The 23,498-nt window shown below is 44.2% G+C and overlaps 1 protein-coding gene across 2 annotated transcripts in view; it reads right to left on the bottom strand.

Moving 5' to 3' along the window:
* DAP (death-associated protein) overlaps positions 1 to 10,964 on the bottom strand; it is a 63,330-nt gene extending 52,366 nt beyond the window's left edge. Inside the window, exon 1 of one of the 2 annotated variants that reach the window (XM_011951772.1) lies at positions 10,867 to 10,964. In XM_011951772.1, coding sequence (XP_011807162.1) covers positions 10,867 to 10,949 — 83 coding nt within the window. In that variant the 5' untranslated portion in view covers positions 10,950 to 10,964. The remainder of the gene's footprint in view (positions 1 to 10,866) is intronic. The other variant, XM_011951773.1, reaches the window with a different exon arrangement.
* Positions 10,965 to 23,498: the final 12,534 nt, after the last annotated feature.

The raw sequence follows: 23,498 nt of genomic DNA, 5'->3' as shown, positions 1-23,498 counted from the left end.
ACCCCGTCTCTACTAAAAGTACAATAATTACCCAGGCATGGCATGTAGCCTGTAATCCCAGCTACTCGGGAGGCTGAGGCAGGAGAATCACTTGAACCTGCGAGGTGGAGGTTGCAGTGAGCCGAGATCACGCCACTGCACTCCAATTTGGGCAATAGAGCGAGACTCCGTCTCAACACAAACAAACAAACAAACAAAAACTGGAGCTGACAGCTGGCTGGTGCTCAGCATCCCTGGTCTGCTGAAATCTCCACACACATCATAGAGAACAGGGACACGCCCCTTTTAAAAGGCAGCTGACAACTAGCCTGGATATAAAAGGTGACATTGGAACTTAAGGGTGATGTTGAAATTGGTTCACCAAGTGGCTTAAAGTTCAAACATGCAAATCATGGCTCAAAGATAAAAATTTCCAGGCATACAGGCCTGAGATTTAAGCTGGCACATGGCTGGGCCATCTTTTAACTGAAGTTTAAAATTTTCTGTTTATTATCTTAACAATGATAATAATGAGAACCATTAAAAATTGCCATAGCTCACCATTTGGCATCTGCTACGGGTTGACTTGCGTCTTCCAAGAAAGGCATGTTGAAATCCTAACTCCCAGCACTTCAAAATGTGAGCTTATTTGGAAATGGGATCTTTATTAATCCAGTTAAAATGAAGTCATCAGGATGGATCCTAATCCAGTATGACCAGCGTCCTTATGAAAAGGGGAAATTTGGACACAGAGACATGCAAAGAGGAAAGACGATGTAAAGAGACACAGGGAGAAACCATGTAAAGGCACAGGACTGGAGTGACGCATCTACAAGCCAGGGGATGCCAGAGATTGCTGGAAACCACCAGCAATGGAGCAGCATGGAACACATGCTTCCCACAGCTCTCAGAAGCCACCAACCTGCCAACACCTTGCTTTCAGCCTTCTGGACTCCAGAACTGAGATGACAAATGTGTTATTTGAAGCCACCCAGGTTGTGGCATTTTGTTAAGGCAGCCCTGGGAAATAAATACAGTATCTCTACAGTAGTCACTGTTTTAGGCAAGCATCATCAGTGAGTGCTCAAAGTAGCAGGCGAAAGTTTGATGAGAAACACGATACTCATAGAGTTGCAAAGTATTCTCGAGATACGTATGAATTACAAAGGGTAAAACAGTAAACTAACAGAGGAGAAACTTGGCAGATGCCATCTTAACCGAATGACCAAAGCTAGCATCATCGGCCATGAGATGGGGAGTGTCGTGTACCTTCTGATCCAATACACCAAGGAGGACAAGACCTTGCTTCGTGCGGTCCCTGCCCTGAAATCAGGACCTGAATTCAATCGTGGAGGCACACCAGAAAAACTGAACTGAGGAACATCCTACAAAATAAATGACCTATGCTCTTCAAACATGTTAAGGTCATGAAAGATTTTAAAAAGCTGGACAATTGTTCTAGATTAAAGGCGACTAAAGAGATATCACTGAATGAAGGAATTATCCTGGACTAAAATTTGTGGCAGTAGTGGGAAACCGGGCCAAGTCTGAAGAGTCTGTAGATTAGGCAACACTACTGTTTCAATGTTAGTTTCCTGATTTTGATAATTATACAGTACTTGCTTTTAGTAAACATACACTAAAGTATTCCAGAGTAAAAGGGCTCTTCAGAAGAAAGTTCGTATAAACAGACAGATGTAGATTCAGACATATGTGAGGGTAAGAAATGGGAGGAGCAACGTGGTAAAATTCTACCATATGGGGTATATGGTAAGGGGTAGATGGGATTTTTTTAGTACTTTTTTTTTGGCAACTTTTCTGTATGTCTGAAATTATTTCAAAATAAAAAGTTTTAAAAATCCCCACAGATGTAATAACAGCTATCACTTAATATGTGACTGAGATGGTGGAGGTGTTTTTATATGTTGTCTAATTGACCAGTGAATTATAATCACATGAGGCAAATACTATGATTCCCACTGGCACTCTAGGCCTCACCCAGGACTAAGCAGAGGCCCACCTTGGTTGGAAAGGGATGGGGGAATTGAAAGGCTCTAGCCCACAAGGCTCAGCATACACACAGAGCCTGCTGAAGTCCAACGGCAGGGCAGGAAAACAGACACACCTTCGAGGCACTCATATCCTAAGCCACTACAGTGGGAAGGTTATAATCCTACCTTCAATTAATTTGACGTTTGTGAAGTCTTCAGTCTAACTAAAGCAGAAACACAGCCCAGACCCGGTTCAATGATAAATACTAAATTCTCACACACACACACACACACACACACGAATGGGTTTGAACAGAAAGGCATGCTGTTTTCTGGACTGATGTAAATATTATTTACTTCAGCTTCTAGTGTTATTTCTGTCTCTGTCATTCTTTTACACACCAGGTTTTACTTTAGTTAAAAATTAAAAGACCCTCAAAGAAGTGATGTGACCCATTGTAAAGGAACAAACAGTTAACAGAATGAGGGACCAAGCCTGGATGTCATACCCATCAGATGAAGATTTAATTAAAATAACTGTGACAAATATATGTGAAAAGACAGAAAATTTCAGCATGGAAATGGAAGCTATGTATTTTTAAAAGCCAAATGGAAGTGGAAATGAAAAACAGGATATCAGAGATGAAGAATTCTTTCACTGGACTTATCACCACACTGGGCACAAGAGAAAGAAGTCAGGTTCAAAAGAAACCATCTACACTGAAATAAAACAGGAAAAAGGAGACGGTGGCAGAGGGGAGAAAAACAGAGCATCTGAGGCCTGTAAACATATCAAATGGTTTAATACGGGTATAACTGGAGTCTCAAAAAAAAGAAGAGAAAAATGAAGCAAATAAATTTTTGAAAAGACAATGGCCAACAATTTTTCCAAGCTGATGACCCCAAATAATAGATCAAAAATACTCAGTGCAAGTAAGATACATGCAAAGACAACCAAACTTGGTGCATCACAAACACACCGTTGAAAAACAGAAATAAAGAGAAAATCTTGAAAGTAACCACTTGAAAGTAACCATAGGTAAACAGAAATATTACGTACAGAGAAAAATGACAAGAATTATGGCTGACTTCTCACTGTACACAATGGAAGCCAGAAAAAATGGAATGCCACTGTACCCGGCCATGAAAACATCTTTCAAAAGTAAAAGCAAAACAAAGACATTTTCAGAAAGACAAAACCTGGAAGAATTCATCTCCAGCAGACATTTACTATCACAAATATTTTCAGAAAGAGAATAAAACAGATAGAAATCTGGTGGGAAGAAAGAAAGGACACCAGACAGAATGAACATTAGATGCACATAATGAATCTTTAAAAGATATTTCATATCTATCTTTCTTTAAACATCTTTAAAAGGCTACTGTTAAAAACAATAACAATGTAAGTGGAAGTTGTAGTCAGTGGTGTGTTGGAGCTGACTGACACTGGCATGTAGAGCTGACTGTTCACATACATGCCTTCACAAGTCTATGTTTAGTGATGTCATGTTGTTAGTTTAAAATTGGCTGTAGCTGGGTGCGGTGGTTCATGCCTGTAATCCCAGCACTTTGAGAGGCTGAGGTAGGAGGATTGCTTGAGCTTGAGAATTTGAGACCAGCCTGGGCAATGCGGTGAGACCTGGTCTCTACAAAAAAAATTGAAAAATTAGCTGAGTGTGGTGGTGCACACCTCTAGTCCTAGCTACTTGGGAGGCAGAGATGGGAGGACTGCTTGAGCCCAGGAGGTTGAGGCTGCAGTGAGCCAGGATCATGCCATTGCAATCCAGCCTCAGTGGCAAGATGAGACCCTATCTCAAAAAAAAAAGCAGGTTGGGCGTGGGGGGCTGTGGTAGGAGTATTCACACTATAAAAATAACAAATGCTACAAATTGGGGCTTTTAACATTTTTTTCTTGGAGGGCCAGGAGTCAAGTAATCACCAGCACATTATTTTTTATAGTACTGGTAGAAGTATACGATAAAACACGAAGTGGGTAGAGTGGTAGTTAGAAGTATACTGTTGTAAGTTTCTTAAGTTGTTTATAAAGTAGTAGACTAGTTTTTGAAGGCAGACTAAGTTAAAATGAGGGTTGGCAAAGCTTTTCTATAAAGGGCGAGATAATAAGTTCAGTTCATCATTACTATCTACGTATTCCATTTCTGTAAACTTGCCTACTTGCTAAAATTTATTTGTAACCCCAAAATCAAACACACATTGCACCTTCATGGTCACTCACAGACACAGGCAGAGCAGCGAAGGCATTGTACAGTATTTTTTGTGACAATCAACCTGCATTTTCCCAGTTGAGGCAGAAGGTGGTGCTCTGCCTTGTTTCCGTTTTCATACTGTACACAATGTGCTTCTCATGGCTTCCATGGTAAAGACACTCTTTTCATTTTGTTTTGTAATTAACCACTATATTGGGGAAGATACTTTGAGACTATGCAAATATCCTGTTGACTACATAAATATCGTGTTTTTCCTCAAACTTTTACCCATTAACTCTGACATCCATCAGTGGATCTTGTCTACAACAATTACTGTGCTGTCTGCCTCCTGGTGATATTCTAGTTACCTCCTTTCTTACACATTAAGTTCACTAAGGAGTTCTTCTATAAAAAATAGCTATCCGTTCTCCTGGGTTATTAATTCAATTATTTTTATCAGTATGGACTCATGGATATTTATTTTACTGTATCGGTTAAAATCTAACACTATCGGCCAGGCCCGGTGGCTCATGCCTGTAATCCCAGCACTTTGGCAGGCTAAGGTAGGTGGATCACAAGGTCAGGAGTTTGAGACCAGCCTAGCCAACATGGTGAAACCCTGTCTCTACTAAAAATACAAAAAAAATTAGCTGGACGTGATGGCAGGTGCCTGTAATCCCAAATACTCAGAGGAGAATCCCTTGAAACTGGAAGGCAGAGGTTGCAGTGAGCTGAGATCACACCACTGCACTCCAGCATGGGCAACAAGAGTGAAACTACATCTCAAAAACAACAACAACAACAACAACAACAACAACAACGAATACTATGACTTTGCTACAAATTATTCCAGCTAAGGCCATAAGGAGATCCTTCAGCTGGGCTTCTGTAACATTCTGCCCTGCCCCAAACCTTTCTAGAGAACTTCCTTATGTTCTGGCACTACAGTGTATTCCAGGCTCATCTAGTATTTTTCCTGTCGTGGCCTGGAATCAACTACTTCTCTAAGGAACCCTGGTTCCTCTAACTGGGGAATGGTGTTTAGACACCACAATCTGGGCCCCGGGGATGCTTATGGCTGCATGGGTGTCAGTTCTTCAGGCCCTCTCAGTGAACAAAGCTAGGAAATACAGGTATGACACTAACCCTCTCATCCATATTCATTTCTGCATATCTGTATAGGTATGTTTGTATCTACCATCCATCCATCCATCCATCCATCCATCCATCTAAACCATATGTTCATACAAATACTTCCAGTTCCCATCCAACAGCACCAAGTTCATTTCAATCTTCTCCCTTTCCTATTTGTAACCTCTTTCTCTGACAGTGAGGAACTTGGCTCTTTGTTTGTTGAATCCTAGTATTCACATAAGGCAATTTCAGAATTGCTAAACCATGCCCTTTAAGAAGCCTGTTTACTAACTGAAATACAGCATTTATGCATAGTTCTTTATTGCCTTTGGCCTTATAGTAACCACTTAAAGATGTTGTTTTCCAAAGTGACTTAGGTAACTCCCCACTCCCCTCAATTTGGTTATATCAAGCAATTGCATTTCCCACTCCCTTCAATCCGTCAGTGCTTGTATGCCATTTTGGGTCCCTCCCACCTCTTGGTTGATGTGAATTGCTGGCTTCCTTGTCAGGTATGTAAAACAGTGCCATGGTTCTAGGTCAGGACTATGCAAAAAGCCAAGCTCAGGGAAGAACTGTTCCTTATTCCCCATTCCAGTTTCTCCCTTCCTTCCACCCCTTTCCCATCCACCACTTGTCAGTGACCAAACCTGTTCTTTTCTGGTTTACCCCTTCTGTTACCCATTCCTTCTTAATATCTTGTACCAAGCCCAGTTCATGGCAGAATGTCAGTAAATGTTTGACATTCAACTGTTTTCTGAACTCTGACGCCTGAAGTCCATTCTATGTCTGCGATCTCTCCTTTACATAATGAAACTGGCTACTTCATCTTATGACACTCAACCACTTTCCTTAACTGGGTCAGCTCTGAGTTAGAACCAAGCAGCCACACAGGGAAGTATTAGCTAATAATAATGGCTATTACTCTTCCTGGACATGAAGAGCCACCAGTAACTAGAACTCAGGTTGATGAAAATTCTTTGGCAGCATTTTCACATTTTGGCTCTATTTTTTTTTTTTTTAACACAGCATCTCAAAACAACTCAGGAGCATAAGAAATTATGTTCAAGTCTGTGGAAAACTACAAGATTCAAGGGAATAAGAGTTGCATAAACAATTGCAAGAAAAATAACTACTAGGAAAAGTTGCAGGGTTTTTTTTTCCTGTCAACACAATAACATCTTTAATCTTCCATTTGTCCCTTTTCTCTGTAATCAGTACTTGATTTTCCAATTAATGGGGAAGGAAGCCACCAGAGATGAGTCAGTAAATTTAAAACTAGTCTTAAATGTCTGGCAAGGAAAAGAAAGTGTTGCAAATGTACATATATGGCTAAGGAGGAAACTGGCCATTTGGTGTTAGGTACTCATTTTCATATCTGAACAACACTGGGATCAAAATTAAAAAATATAAAACTTTAGGATCAGGGTAATGTGGATAGGAAAGTCACATGCCCTAAGACATTTCCAAGAGGATAATTGTTTTATATATTCTGCAAGTAAGTAGGCTTTTCCATATCTAAAGTAAAACCAGCCCAGCCCCCTGAAACCTTATTGTAAAGTGATAATTAGAGCATCTACTGATGGTGAGGCATGAAAAGGGTAGGATTATGGGTTTCAGGAGTATAGACAAGGTTATGGGCAACCCCAGAATCAGTAAGTTTTTCATTTACAGAGAGATCAGGATTGTAGTCTATGTGGATCCAGGGACTTATGTGACATGTCAGGGGCAAGGGCTTCCAAATCAAGACAGACTCAAGGCTAAACCCTGGCCAGGCCAATGACTGATTACATATCATTAGGTTGGAAACCTCCCTAAGCTTTGCTTTCCTCATCTCTATAATGGGCACAGTAATACCAACTTATGGGTGCAGTGAGTATTAAACCCAATGTGAAGCACTTAGCAAGTGCCCAGCACAAAACAAGAGCTCAATGGGTAAGCAAAGCCTTGTGGAGGAGCGTAGGGAATCTGGAAACTGCCACCAGCACTGGAATGCTGGCACTGCCACTTACTTACCCTTGTGTGCCCTTGGAAAAGTCACTTCACTCTCAGAGCTGTTGAAGAGGGAGTAGTAATTCAGAATGGGAGTAATGGCCAATAATAACCAGCTCTGAGACAGGGATGATGACAAAGTGAGTAGTAGCACAGACCAAATGAATTAATATGAACAGAGCAGTTAGAACAGGGCCAAGCTCATTGCACTCTGTACAAATGAGTGATGATGATTATTAATTATGATTATTCAATCAGCCCACCAGAGAAATGGGGAGTGGGAGTGCACGGTGGTAAAAGTAAACTATTACACAGAGTACCAGGCCTGGTGGAGTGTGTTAGAAAGGGCTATTTTGGCACCTTACATCAATAGCTGAAGAGTATACACAGGCTTACCCCATTCTGTAAATGCTGTGTCAAGTTGTTTAACCCACAGCAGTAAACAGCCAAGCCAAAGTCAAGAGGACAAGTGCTAACACACTCATCAGGAATGTATCCTAGCAATTTGGCTGCAGGGAACAATATCAACAAAAGCCTTGCTCATGTGCTTTGCAAACCATACCCTACAGTCCACCTGCTTCAAAATATCTGGTTCTCTAGAGATAGAGAACAAATCTTTAAGGTAAATAAGATGCTACAATCTACAGTGCTGGGGTGCTCCATCTTTCCTCTTCAACCGTTCATCCTCTGGCTTATTTATTTAAATTGCTCATCTTCTAGAAAAGCTGCATTTCAACTCACGAAAAAAATCAATACAAAGAAAACTAGTAGGCTGTTCTGTCCTTATTTCTAAACTTGCTAATAAATTGCTATCTCTCATTGTACTGACACTGTGTTAGGCAGGGAACTAGCTGTTGGGACCTTATTCCACTTAAACTCACCAAGAAAAGCATGTGTTTCATTAACTTTCCAGGACTCTTTCTTCCAGGCAAGGCGTTATCTCTTGCCCTTGTTCTTCCTTAGGGAAACAGGTGGTTCTGAAGAAGGGCAACGACACCCCAGGTTTCTTAGAGGGAAATTACTACAAGCTTACACACTCTTAGCCTCAATTCCCAAACTCAAGAAGGCTCGGAAAATGGAAGGTTTCCTAATAACTTATACTGAGGCAAAACTTAACCTGAAGTGACATGACTCCCTAAATTTAAAAATATTATCTAATTCGGTTTGAACATCACATACAGATTAAAACATGCTGCCTGAGAACCCACTGGGGGTGCCATGTGGTACGTGCAAGGTTTTATTCTCCTAAAAGCAGTATTATCCTCCTAAACCCCCAAATTTCTCCATTCCAAAATAAGCCGGGCCGCAAATCTTTCAGATATACAACTGTGAACTTATAGGAGAGTTGCTGATGCTGTTATGTTCCAAACACAGCTTTATGAACACAGTCAATGAGAAAAATAATTCTAGTGTTTTTTTTTTTTTTTTTTTGTGAGATGGGAGTTTTGTTCTGTTGCTGCAGCTGGAGTGCAGTGGCACGATCTTGGCTCACTGTAATCTCCGCCTCCCGGGTTCAGGTGATTCTCCTGCCTCAGCCTCCCGAGTAGCTGGGATTACAGGCACATGTCACCACACCTGACTGATTTTTGTATTTTTAGTAGAGACGGGGTTTCCCCATGTTGGCCAGGCTGGTCTCGCACCCCTGACCTCAAGTGATCCACCCACCTCGGCCTTCCAAAGTGCTAGGATTACTGGCGTGAGCCACCATGCCCAGAAAATTCTAGCACTTTCTTTAAACTGCCTTCTTTTAAAACCAGAACTGGGACTGAATCTTTACACTGCTAATCTCATGATTTAAAATGGACAATAATCACTAATAATCACTCAGAAACGTCACCCAAAATGCTGTCCTTCCCTCACATGGCCGCTCCATAACTCATACGGTCTGAGGTTTTATAGACAATACTCAATGGGGAAAGCTACTTAGAAGCAGACAGGCAGGGTTACCAAGAACATGCACCACTTCCTCATGTGGGTGCCTGCTCTTGGCAAGTACCCATTTGGAAGCCCAGCCCGCTGAGCACTGCATGAGAACTGGGTTGAAATTCCTGCTCCAGGCCGGGCGCGGTGGCTCAAGCCTATAATCCCAGCACTTTGGGAGGCTGAGACGGGCGGATCACGTGGTCAGGAGATCAAGACCATCCTGGCTAACATGGTGAAACCCCGTCTCTACTAAAAAAAATACAAAAAACTAGCCGGGCGAGGTGGCGGGCGCCTGTAGTCCCAGCTACTCGGGAGGCTGAGGCAGGAGAATGGCGTAAACCCAGGAGGCGGAGCTTGCAGTGAGCTGAGATCTGGCCACTGCACTCCAGCCTGGGCGACAGAGCGAGACTCCGCCTCAAAAAAAAAAAAAAGAAATTCCTTCTCCATTACCTAGCAAGATGCATGCTACAGGCAAGCTGATACCCTCTTTGGGGTTCTTTTTCCTCATGCACAAACTGGGGAGAATACCACCTACTATTCAGGATTGCTGGAATGAAATGAAATAAAAGCATGCACGTAATCCGCAGGAATCAAGGTTAGCTTCTTTCCACAGCCTCTTTCCCTTTCCACACCCTCTCCTCTTCTGGCCGAGACATCATCTGGAGACAAGCTATTAAGTAGAGAGCTTAGTGCTTTCTTCAATGTGGATGAGCTCCTGCAGAGGTGTGTTAGTGGTGCCTGTTTCCTTATTGCAAAGTCGAGGGAAATGGATTCCTTTCAAGCTCCCTGAACCCAACTGGAAATCTGAACCTTTAAGGAACATAGGTGTTGAGCGGGGAGGAGGGGTCTGCAAGGAGACCCCTGTGCTGGCCCCAGGAGGGTTGGGAGCAGAGGTATCATATAAGGACACCCAGTCCTCATAAGGGCATGGCCTTGTAATTCTAGATCTGGCTGATGATCCGAGGGAGGAAATGCTTTAACCATTCTTAAATCAGAAGTTTTTGCCCTGGCTCCACAGACAGACAGGTCCACCCCTGAGGTTCAACCAGTGTGGCAATTCTCAAGGGTCTCCATGTGATTTCAGTATGGAAGCCTAAGTTGCAAATTACTGCCCAGAAATTGTTAGTATTTGTTTCTCTGGAATGACAACAGAAACCTGGAGCACAAAAGACTCACAGGTGCAAGAATTTGCCTACTTTGCCCACTCTGGTGGTCTAGCCTTGGGGAGAGGGTGGCGGGCAGCTGTGTCCACCATCAGAAAACGAAGGGGCCACAGGCAGTTGCTCCTGCTTGGCTTGGCTTGCCCTGGCTTCCAGGAAGGAAGGCACACTGGCTACACCCAGGCACCTGGGCAGGTGGAGGCAGGTCTCTAACTGCGCAGACAGGTGGGGCACCAGCCCTGATGTGGGGTGGGGAACAGGGTGGGCTCGTGGGAACTGGTCAGGGAAGAGGACCTCTAGGGGCTCTATTTCTCCCCTGAGAACAAAGCCCCCTCCTCCCTGATTAGGAAGGGAAATATACGCAGAACAGGGCCCCACATAGCCCAGGAGTTATCAGAATCATAGAACAGAGAACAAATGTTAATGTTTAACCGAATAGGGTTTTTGGGAAACATGCTCAAGTCACCAGCATCATCCCACCTGGGGCTTTCCCATTCCTGGTCATCCTTGTCTTTTTCTTCCTTGGTGTCTCCAGTATGTGGGTGTTTCTGCACAATTCGCATTCCACCAGCTTTCACTGAAATGAAAACAGAAAGAGTGGGATTAATGTGGAAATGGGGCTGCCTGTGGATCAGGGGGACCAGTTGGAAAGGTTTTGGTTGCTCAATGGCCACAAGTTAGTCTGGAGAATCTGGCAATGACCTAGGGAAGGTCAAGGCTGTCGGGGTAAATTCAAAATGATACAGCGCTCAACATAATCTCTCACTATAGATCTGCTCAGAAACTTTCCAAGGCTCTTGCTTTTCTATTTGGTCACCTTTCAAGTATTTTGTAAGAGCAGCAGTGTAACCAGGGCACAAACTACACAAAGAGCATGGCTGCTGCTTTCAGTTCTCCACAGCCTCAACACAAGGACTCACCTCAACCCTCCCCTCTGAAATTTACCTTCTCAAATATCGAAGATGTTTTTGATGGGGTGATATGGTGATGGGTGACATGGGACAGCTACTGTGCCTTCCCAGAGCCCAGGCAATTGGCAACAAAACTTCTACTGCAGCTTTACCCAAACTGTGCTGTGAAAACCTACCGCTGGCCGATGTTAACTTAGTTTTAAAGAACAGCTTTATAGATATGTAAGTCATGTAGAATACAATTCACTCATTTAAATGGTATAATTCAATGGCTTTGAGCACATTCAGAATTGTACAACCATTGCCATAATCAATTTTAGGAGATTTTCATCACCCCAAACAGAAACCCCACACCCATGAACAGTCACCCTCCATTCCACCCCTCCCAACTCTGGGCAGCCAGTCACCCGAACGTGCTTATTCTGGACGTTTGATATAAGTGGAATTATAAAATATGTGGCCTTTGGTGACTAGCTCCATGCACTTAGCGTATTTTCCAGGTTCCTCCATGTTACAGCACATGTAAGTATCTCATTCCTCTTCTTGTCAAATAATATTCTATTGCATGGATACATCACATTGTATCTCTCCACTTGTCAATTAGACATTTGTGTTGTTTCTACTTTTTTGGCTATTATGAACAATGCAGCTATGAAGAACCTATACATAAGTTTTTGTATGGACATATGTTTTCATTTCCCTGAGTATATACCGAGAAATGGAACTGCCAGGCCACATGGTAACTCTGAATTTATCCTTCTGAAAACCACCAAGCTGTCTTCCAAAGCCTCCATACTATTTCACATTCCCACCAGTGTGTGGGTTCCAATTCTCCACATGTTCCCAACACTTGCTATTGGGTGTCTTTTTAATTATAGCCATCCTAATGGGTGTGATGTGGTCTCTTATTGTGGTTTGATTTGCAATCCCTTTATCGCTAATATGTTAATACTGTGTTGTAAGGGGTAGGGTGACCTAGGATCTAATAAGAATGGGAAATGCTAGGTTGAACAAAATTAAGTAGGTTTCCCCAAGAGAGACCTTCTTGGCCCTTAGGGTGCTACCCTGCATGAGGAAGACTTACGGCAGGCATAGAGCATGCCGGCTCTCCCCAGCCTATCTGACCACACAACTTTTTTTTTTTTGATATAATACCAGTTATCCTCCATCAAGACGACAGTGTTCCATGGAACAGAATTTGGAAATGCTGGCTGGCCCTATATCCAAAAAGCTAGCCTCACATGGTAGCCACCAGCATGTGTTTTGGGGTCAGCACGTTCCTCCACACCCTTAGCTATGTGGTCTCAGACTACAGTCTCAGATTCTCAAAGATTCCCTGCTTCATCTGCAGAAAGGAGATAAACCTCCTCAGACTGTTGAGAGAGAGGTGTTCGGGAGAGTGGGGTACTGGCTAGAAAGCAGGACTGTTTTCCTTGCAGTCATTGGCCCCCCAGGCTCTGGGTGCAGGCCTCACTGAGCTTTACCCTTCAAGTCTCCGCCACAAGATGGCTAACATCATGATACAGTCAACTTGCCACACCATGTCCTCTGGCATTTTAAATTGGGGTGGACCCTGCTGAGTCACAAAAGTCCAGGCCAAGTTTCTTTATGCTGCTGATGAATGGGAAGGAGAATGGGAGAGGCAGCCTGGGGCTTACATGCTTCAGGTTTACTGGTCTTCAATTTCCCTGGGAGACTTCATCAGCCCCTGACTGGAGGGAGATGGTGACATTTGCTCCCAGGACCAGCATTGCCCCAGCAGCTGTTAGAAAAGGGCAAAAGAGAGCAAGGAAAATGAAGAACTGTGTTTAAACCATTCCTCTGCTGGCTTGGGTTTAGAACTAACATCTCCCTGCTGCCTGTACCTCTTATCAACAGAGAGGAGATTCTACTTGGGGCAGAAGGAAACAGAATCCTGCTCAGTAATTCTCTCAAAAATATGCTCTATATCCCATCAATTGATTTTTAATCATTGTATTTTTCATTCCTAGAGCTTTTGTCTCAAATTCACTAAGTCTGTATTTGATGGGGTCTTATTCTTTTCTTTTGCGTTCAATTCCTTTATATAATCATTTTAGTTGTATATACAATTATTTGATTTTCTAAAGTCCTCTGGAGTCTAATCCTGCTGTGTTTTTGTCTGTGGATTCTTGCTCTTGTCCTGGGAGACTGTGGAGGAGGAACCTGTCTTCACTGGGCTTTACCAGTAAGGATCTTATGGGGCCTGTGATGCAGACAGCAACCCTCTGGGGAGATGCTACATGTTTTTGTCAAGTCACGAGTATGGGTTGAAAATCCTTTTCAGATTTCTCAGAAGACAAATTGCCAAACAGTGCAAATATGAACTGAACTCATGTAAAAGCAAACCTTTGTTTGCAAATTCTCAAGGAAACTTCTGTCCCCATGTGGAGCCCAGGCTGACACAACCCGGCTTCCTGGCCCTCCCAGGGCCACTGGGCAGGTTTCCCTCTTCCACCCTGTCTCCAGGGGTGTGGCCTCTGAGCATCCAGCCTTGGCTATTCCCTGCCTCCTGTGGGACCACTTCTCATGCTAAAGGTCTGAATTTCAGTTCCTTCTTTATTTTGGGTTTCTAGGAATTCCTTTCAAGGTCAAATTTTTTTAAAAAAGCAAAAAGCCAAAGACAAAACAGAAGAGACCTACCATTTGCAGGCAGCTTTTTAATCTAAGATTTCCCAGCCTACGTAGTTGGCCTCCCAATCAGAAATGGAGACTGAAAATACAATTATCTACATCTTAGGGTCATTTTCCACTCTCTTGAAGCATAGGATCTCAGAGTTATGAATGTTTTGGGCCCAAGGAAGAGCTTAGAAGAACTGTCCCACTAAATGCTCTTTAAAAATTAATTTTCCTACCCGCTCTATCCCACCTCTTTCCCATGCTCATCAGAAATTGATGAAAGATGCTATTATGGGCTGAATAGTATACCCCCAAAATTCATAGGTTGGAGTCCTGACATACCCTTAAATTGCAATTGTATTTGGACAGAGGGTCTTTAAAAGATAATCAAGTTAAAATAAGGAATTGAGGTAGGGCTCTAATATAACAGAAATGGTGTCTTTATAAGAGAAAGAGACACCGGGGATGTGCACACACAAAGAAATGGCCTGTGAGGTAACAGCAAGAAAGTGCCGTCTGCAAGACCAGGAGAGAGGCCTCAGGAGAAAGCAGGGCTGCCGACACCTTGATCGTGGACTTCGGACTCCCAAGCTGGGGGAAATAAATGTCTGTGGTTTAAGCCACCCAGTCAGTGCTATTTTGTTAAGGCAGGATGAACCAATAATACAGATGCCCATTTAAAAATGATCTCTGAATCTTTTCAACCTGGCACACGTAAAACTTTTAAACTATAACTCACAGATGTGTTCAAAAAGTAAAAATAAAAAGAGCTGTGCAACTAACTACAAAGAAAAATAATGATGAATGTCAAGGTGACATTTGAAATGATCAAGTCTTCCGCAGCTCCTGCAGAGCAGCCTGTCCACTCCTTCACTGAAATAAGCACACAATGTCAGGGCTCAGTCACCCAGCATTAGCACTTGCATTTAATTTAGTTTCTAAAAACAATTAACTTCATTAATCCCTCTCAGTATGTTTGGTGATTAATGTAGCAATAAAAAGTGGCAATAATCATAATAATAACTCAAAGCTGAGACAGGTTCACTTTAACTTGCAATACTGCCAAAAAATATGACAGCACATATTTATTGTGATTGTTGCATCACTGTCTCTAGAATTCTTCATTTGTAAAACTACAAAAGCAGAATTACTTTTGCAGAAATCTTTGCAGAATGATTTGCAAATCAGTATTTTTAGGAGAAATAGAAAAATCTTAGATTTTTGTTGTGGTGGTGGTTATTCAAATGACAGCTTCAAATGTAAAGAATAAGCTTCCTCTTAGCAGAAGTGCTGTACAGCGGCTAAGAACACAGATGCTGGAGCTAGAACCTTGGGTCCAAATCCCAGCTTTGCCTGTGTGTGCATGTGCCTGTGCATAAGTGTGTGCACATGTGTGCCTACGTATGTGCTTGTGTGTGTGTGTGGCTGTGTGTGGGCAAGTTGCTGAAGCTCTCTGTGCCTCAGGGTCTTCCACCTATGAAGAAAGGGTGACAATGTTCCCCTCTCTCAGGGCCAACTGAGGATTACATGAGTTAGCACACATGAAATGCCTCCAACAGGGCCTGGCACACAGGATGTGCTCGACTGTTAGCTAGTCTTATTAAACGGATTTTTAATTTAACATTTAGTACTTAGAGAGGCCTCTAGAGTCCTCAAATCATTGGTGTTTTTCCAGTTCTTCACCCTCTCTTCACAGCAGTTCCTTAAAGAGCACTGCCCTATGGGTTGCTGGGGAATGAAGGCCATGCCCTGTAAAGCACCTGCCCACCGTGGTGCTGATCACCACCAGGACCTCTGCCATTACATTAGCACCTAAGTGAGGAATATTCTGGAGAATCACAGATCCAACTTCTGCTCTTCATCACCACTCTGTGCTAGGCACTGCTCTAACCATGTGGAGTCCACGCATCTATCCACCGTACAGCAGCCCCAGGGAGTAGATCCTGAGGCAGGGAGAAGGGGAAGCCAGTGGCCCCAAATCGCACAGCTGGCAAGCAGCAGACTGGGTTCCACCCTTAATCATAGATAAGCCTTTCCTTGCTCAGACTCCTTCCAGGAAACAGAGCACCATGGCTTCTGAGTAACTCAAAGGAACGGCCTACAGATAGGGCCAGGTTATTATACTACCTAGATAAGGAAAGGTGAGTTTGAAACGAAAAGCTCTCTACAGAGCAGCTGCCCACCCAAATGGGAAGGGGAGTGGAGGAAGCTTTACCCATGGTCATATCTGGGAGGTAAGCAAACACCAGGGAAGCAAATGACTACATGGGACCCTGGGCCAAGCATCCATCCTCAGGTGTCAGGATGGCTGGCTGTTAAGACAGAGTCACTGGTGGCTTGCTATCTGCTAGTGCTCAATAGCACACTAGAAAATGCTATGGCGGGAAGAAGAAAGGGGAAATACTGGAAGAGTCCCATGAACCAGGGAGCGGTTTACAGTGGGGGGCTAGGAAGCGCTGTTAATTCACACAAATGTCCCAAAAGCATTCACTGTAGGTACTGGAGCATGACACGCAAGTATATGCTACCTTTGTTCTTGCCTGAGAAGAGCTATTGAAATATTATTCAAAGGAAGCTCTTCTACCTAAAAGAAGAGATGAAAGGTTCTGAGGACTGTTCTGGTGGAAAGAACAAAACAAAACAGAAAACCACCACTGCTGCAGGTTATGATTAAACCACAGGATTTTAGGTAGAGCAATGTATTGGCAGGTAAGCAAAGGGGTTGGTGAGATTAGGCGGGTAGAACTTGCCAATGCGAACAGAGCAAGAGACTATGGCCTATCTTAGTTAAGAAAAATGACTCCACCAGGAGAAAGGAGAATCACTGGCAAGTGGAGACTCACATTTATGGAAGTCCATGCACCAGAAGGTGGGAACCCTAAAAAGTGGAGAGGATAAAGGGGTGAGAGGCGGTAAGAATGTACGCAGAGAGTGAGTGCTGACAGTCTGGCCCAATAACAGATACAAGTTATTGAAGACCCCAATGAGAACCTTGCCCCCAGACCAAATGGAGCCCTTACAGGAGCTTTCACGTGTGCACATCTAAGCTAGAAGTAATGGTTTGTGCTAAAAAATGAGCCAGAGCCCCAGATACATTCCTGAATTTGCACTCTTGTTGGCTTCATACTGCTATCTATTCTGTGCTCAGAATTATAGACTGTGAAGGTGAGAAGGCTCTTAAATTACGTGGAGCAACCCCGTTAAACAATGAAGTTCAGAGACATAGTGGGACCGCCCTGGGCCACGGAGCTTTGACTCTGAAGTAGTAATGCCTGACTCCATCTTCCACAGCAGTGTGTGTTCCATCCATGACATGGTTTTTGACCCAGAGGACAAATTCAGTACTGACTGGGCCAGGATGGGCACCCTGCTGGACAGCTGACTGGGCCCCTTTCAAGCTGGGAGGTACATGGAACAGCTACATGTATATCCCTGAGTATAGAGAGGCTGATTTCAGAAAGTTTAGGGGAAAGTAGGATCTGCTGCCTGGAGGTGCTTTGGAAAAGCTGGCATTGGGAGTTGGTTGAGGCAAGGACTAGTCAGGTGTTCGCCAGTCTCACTCCTGGCTTCCCCGTAGTTGGATTGGGGGCATCAAACTGAGTCCTGCCCAATAGTATGGGGAAAAGTGACTTTGGTGGGCAGCATCATGACATCATGTCCCCCCACTCTGGAACCTGTAAGTGTGCTGGGCTACATGGCCAGGGGAAATGAAAGTTGTAGATGGAATTACGGTTGCTAATCAGCTGACCTTAAGCCGAGGAAGAAAGAAGGGAAACTGCTATTCTGTGGTTAGAATCACAGACTGTGAAGGTGAGGAGATTATTCTGGATTACCCAGATGGGCCCATGTAATCTCAAGGGTCTCTAAATGTGAAAGAGGGAGGCAGAAGAATCAGGGATCCAAGTGTGCAATGTGAGGATGTGACTGGACATTGCTGCCTTTGAAGAAGCCTTCCTTGGCTTGTGGAGGAAGGGGCCATGAACCAAGGAAAGTAGGCGGCCTCTAGAAGCTGGAAAAGGCAAGAAAATGGATTCTCCCCTGAGCATCCAGAAGGAACCAGTCACCTGTGGATACCTTGATTTTAGCCCAGTGAGACCCATCTGGGACGTCTCACCTCTAGAACTATAACATAATAAAACTGTGTTGTTTAAAACCACTAAGTGTACTGTGATTTGGTACAGCAACCATAGGAGACTGATGTGATGATGCACATCACTTGCTGGCCACACCATACAGACCCCAGCACGGTGACCTACACTCGTCCCCTCTGCAGCAGCCACACATTGAAAAGCTAGTGTTATGCAGCAGGGGGTGTCTGGGCCTCTGAATTGTTCTGTTAAGAAGACCGCCCCCCAAGACAGAAATAAACTTGGATTAGTTTGGCCACTGAGAATTTAGGTTGTTTGTTACAAGACGAAGTACCATTTTCTATACCTAATCTAGTACTTTATACAAAAGTGAATATTCTCTATAGAAACAAAAAAGATTTCTGAAGCTGGGAAGGGGAAAGCAGTCACAAAACCAAGTAAGAATGCACAGGGCACTGGCCGAAATGAAAAGGACACTCACCAAAGACGTGAGAAGGCACAGATAATCAAAAATGGCTCGAGAAGGCTGGGCGTGGTGGCTCATACCTGAAGTCCCAACACTTTGGGAGGCCAAGGTGGGCACATCACTTGAGCCCAGGAGTTTGAGACCTGACTGGGCAACATAGTAAAACCTTGTGTCTACCTAAAATACACAAATCAGCTGGGTATGATGGTGCACACCTGTAGTCCCAGCTACTCAGCACACTGAGGTGCGAAGATCTCTCGAGCCCAGGAGGCCAAGGTTACAGTGAGCCAAGGTCATGCCACTGCACTCAAGACTGAGTGAGACCCTGTCTGGAGACAAAAAAAAAAAAAGGCTAGGGAAGAGGTGAAATGTCAGGGGCCGCCTTGACAGAAAGCTTCTAAAAAACCATGGTAACTAAAGGGTCTTGTTTTCCTTGGCATGTTGGAAACAAGAGCAGACCTCTTATCTGGACCCCTCAATCTATGGTCCTGACTGGTTGACACTGGGACTATGCTTAGCAAATCTGTGACCGCAGGGTTAATAGAAGACAAATTAGCCTTCTGTTTCTAGCAATCGATAATCTGAAAGTCTTTCTGCAGGGAGATAATTCAGGGACAAAATTCAGGGGGAATTACACTCGAGTTTTGAAAGGCATCCTTAACTCATGTCTGAAGGATCAATTAGTATAAGAACTAAGTTACTTTGAAGTTACTAAAAAAAGTAACATGGTCTATTTTCCATTTTACTTGAAACAAATACAATTATGCTTATATTTCCATTTAATTCACTTTGAGAGGGGATGTAGAGTCTGCTTTTCAAAGAAAACCATATGTAAGATTAGTAACATTCAAAGCTATCATGTAGCAGATTTATGAGAACTCTACTGACACATGGTTTTGGCTCCACTGGGAAATGGACGGGAACTGGGCCAGCAAAATGTATTTAACAAAGAAATTTTACCCATCTCACTGCCACAGACTCACAAAGACTGGCAGAAATGAGTAACAGCAAGGCTTATAATTAGGTCCCCCTTTCTGCTATGGAATGCTATGACTGCTGTTAGATGAAACAGAAATAATCTTGCTAATTCTAACTTTGCTAATCTGCATTTGCAATAACTCATCAAACAAGCAGTCTCACCTCATTTCTCTGCAAAGATTCTGTAGTCTAGAGCAGTGGTGAGGCCTCAAATCATTAAGGCTGGATTACTTTTACAGAGGACTGCAGACGACAGCACATTTGCCAGGACGTGATGCAGTGCCATCCATCACTTGTAAATAACAATACCTGTATTTGCATGGCACCTTTCTCTAATACTCTTCAGAAGCCTTTACAAACTGCCTCATTTATCTCCCACCTTGGGAGGAGGCACCTGGCCAGTGATGGAGTTGTCTGTCGGGATGCTGAAGTTCCAAAAGGCAACAGCCTTTCTAGCTGCTTCCACTAGGTCACTAGCTCAGGTGAGTTGGCAACAGATACTCCAAACAGTTGGGTAAGGTTTTTTTTTTTTCAGACTAAGTTTTTGCTTTTCTCACCCAGGCTGGAGGCCAGTGGCGTGATCCTGGCTCACCACAACCTCTGTCTCCCAGGTTCAAGAGATTCTCCTGCCTCAGTCTCTGGAGTAGCTGGGATTACAGGCACCCATCACCATACCTAATTTTGTATTTTTGGTAGAGACTGGGTTCACCATGTTGGCCAGGCTAGTCTTGAACTCCTGACCTCAGGTGCTCTCCTCACCCGGGTCTCCCAAAGTGCTGGGATTACAGGTGTGAGCCACCGCACTCGGCTCTGGGTCAGGTTTTTAAATGGCACTGTGCTCGGTATCTCAACAGTAAGATGACTGCTGATTTCATGAGTTAAACGTGCCAAGTGCTTAGAAGTGTGTCAGCACATTGTGACACTGAACAAACTTCATTAGTGTTTCCACTAGTCTGCTGCCTGAACCGGCCGAGAGGACCACCTGCATCCCTCTGCACAGTAGAGCGCGCTCAGAGCCGAGGAAGGTGTGGGCCCGGTATGCTATGGGGGCAGTGAGGGCTGAGAAGAGGCCCTGGGGAAACTCAGGAGCGCTTATTAAGTATTTTGTGCCGCCCCAGGGAATAAAGAGATGGAGAAGACCCAACCCTGGAAGGAAGAAGACAGGCAGACAGGCAAAGGTTAGTGCACGAAGGAAAACAAGGGGATTGCAGGAATGTACAGGAGGAGATATGGGCCAGACAATAATAAAGAGAAGACACAAAAGAACATTAAGATAGTCACTGTAAGAGAATTTTATTATTTCTGATTGAGCATTGAGGCACAAGTCTGTTATCCAATTTAAGCACTTAATGAAAGCATTCTCAACGTGTTGAAGGCAGTGATTTTGGTTTATGAACTGTGCTCTTGGCAATCTCTGATGATTATCCTCTATTGCAGTGGACTGTCTTTTTTTTTTTTTAAAAACTCTACCCTTCAGAGCCGCCTACTCTCTGGCAATGCCAGACTAAACAAGAACACCGGAGCTTCCTGCCAAAAAAGGTTCACACACAGTCCTCTTAACACCTGGGAAAGTGCATTTGAGGGGTGCTGCTGGCATTTGAGGGATGCTGCTGTCAGGCCCCTCCTCTTAACTATCGTCTTGGAGACAGATGACAGACGGTGACAGCCACAAGGCAAGAGCTCACCCCATAAGTCTAAAGGAGCTGCCCTGAAGTCACTAGAGGAGTTTACCTGTGGGATGAACAGTGCTGGTACCCTGATGCTGAAGAGGGCCAGGAGAGTCACTGCAGCAAACGCAGCCCCTCCCTGCGACTTGCCCCGAGGCCCAAACCTCGCATTTCATAAAGGAGAAAAACTGAGTCCCAGTGAAGCGGGAAGTGATGTCCTCAAACTTAGAACCCAAGCTCACTGCTACACTAGCACAAATAAGCTGCCCCTTCCCTCCTGAGGGGTAAATAAGCTACTTACTCTGTAATTCACAAAGCCTAGCTGTTTACTCTGCAATCCAAAGAAAACCAGAGTCCAGCAAGAAATTTTTCCCAGGGAGTGAGGATGTACAGTTTATACCTCTGACCTTAAAAATCCCCATATGGGCACTTTGGAAGGCTGAGGCGGGTGGATCACCTGAGGTCAGGAGTTCGAGACCAGCCTGGCCAACATGGCAAAACCCGGTCTCTACTACAAGTACAAAAATTAGCCAGGTGTGGTGGCAGGTGCCTGTAATCCCAGCTACTGGGGAGGCTGACACAGGAGAATCTCTTGAACCCAGGAGGCGGAGGTAGAAGTGAGCCAAGATCATGTCACTGCACTCCAGCCTAGGTGACAGAGTGAGACTCTGTTTCAACAAAAAAGTAATAAAACAAACAAAAAACAAAACAAAAAAATCCTCCATATGGGTATATCTTTGTATGCAATTTAATTACTGTACTTTGGTTCTGTATCATTCCAACAGATATGCTTTAATGTAACCCAGGTCCTGGAGAGCGGAGGGCCAGGGCAGTTCCTGGAGGCAGCCCTGCCCCAGGTGGAAATCAAGGCGCTCCTCCCCACGGTGGACAGGGACCCGCTGTGGTAGAATGGAAGTCAGTTATCCTTAAAGGAAATCCCATTAAAAAAAAAAACCTCCCTTTGAGGTACTTTTTTTTCTTTTTTCCTTAAAACCAATGCAACACAAATTCTCCCAAAGCCCATTTTCCACCCAGTGGAATGATTTTCTAAAACCCCATGCCTCTTAAGTTCTCTGGCATCAGTTAGACATTTTTCTTTTCTAGTGCCAGTTAGTTTTGTCGTAGAGAGCTTCCATCACCACCGAAAAATATTGCCTACTCTGGACTGCAACATATTTAAAGAACCGCTCCTATTCGTTGTGCTGGGGCAAGGAATTCCCGCCCTACAGTAGACGACAGCAGAGAAGGATAACGGTAATTTTTTTTTTTTTTTTGAGATGGAGTCTCGCTCGCGTTGTCGCCAAGGCTGGAGTGCTTTGGCTCAATCTTGGCTCACTACAACCTCTGCCTCCCTGGTTCAAGTCATTCTCCTGCCTCGGCCTCCTGAATAGCTGGGATTACAGGCGCCCGCCACCACGCCCAGCTAATTTTTGTACTTTTAGTGGAGACGGGCTTTCACTATGTTAGCCAGGCTAGTCTTGAACTCCTGGCCTCAAGTGATCCACCCTCCTTGGCCTCCCAAAGTGCTGGGATTACAGGCCTGAGCCACTGCGCCCGGCCAGGAATCTTTATTGTAACAAGAAAATGGCACAAATGTGCCACCAAAAGAAGCCATGTTTCTCAAAGACTTCTGTTCCTAGAAGACTGAGTTTATGACACTAAGGTGTGCTATTAAGACCCTACAAGAACCCCACGCATCCACACATTGAGGTGACTTGGCTTCTGAGACTCAAAGCCTTTGATCTTCTCACCAGTGTCCCTCCATATGGGCCGAATGCCACTGGAAAGGAGAGTAGAAACGGAAACAAACCCGTCTGGACAGAGTCCAAAGTGCAAACAGGAACTGTGCCCAGAGAGAGGAGGTGGTCGCAGAAGCATGAAGGCTGCTTAGATCCCTAGGTTCTAAGACAGATCGCTCTTTCCTGGCGTTAACTTCCTTGGCTCAGAAGTTTAGGATTTGCTCAAAAAGAGAAAAAGCACCTTTGGAAAAAAAAAATCTGGATGTGGAAGAAACTGGCGGTGAAAGTCACATTGAGTGATTAATGATAAAAATTATTTCCGCTCCTTGGTTCTTGAATCTGTATGAAACGCTGGCAGCCTCTAATCATTACCATGATATTACCACCACTGACTTTTCATTGTTTCTGTTCCTTTCTTTCTAGACATCTGTACTTGTACCTTCTAAGTAAATATTATCCGCCAAAACTTTGTTATAAGTTGTGCAACTGGGTTCGCCCAAGGCACTGGAGCCTGCGCGCAATCGCACAGGTACGCGGCGGCCCCGCGCGCCTTAGGAAGAAACTCGTCTCCGCCGCCTGCAAGCCGGGCCGAAGCTCAGGCGGGCTCGTCCCGGGCCTGGGCGCCC

Source organism: Colobus angolensis, unplaced genomic scaffold, assembly GCF_000951035.1.
Source record: "Colobus angolensis palliatus isolate OR3802 unplaced genomic scaffold, Cang.pa_1.0 Scaffold327, whole genome shotgun sequence".
Lineage (NCBI taxonomy): Eukaryota > Metazoa > Chordata > Mammalia > Primates > Cercopithecidae > Colobus > Colobus angolensis.
This window is presented reverse-complemented; position numbering and strand designations above follow the sequence as displayed.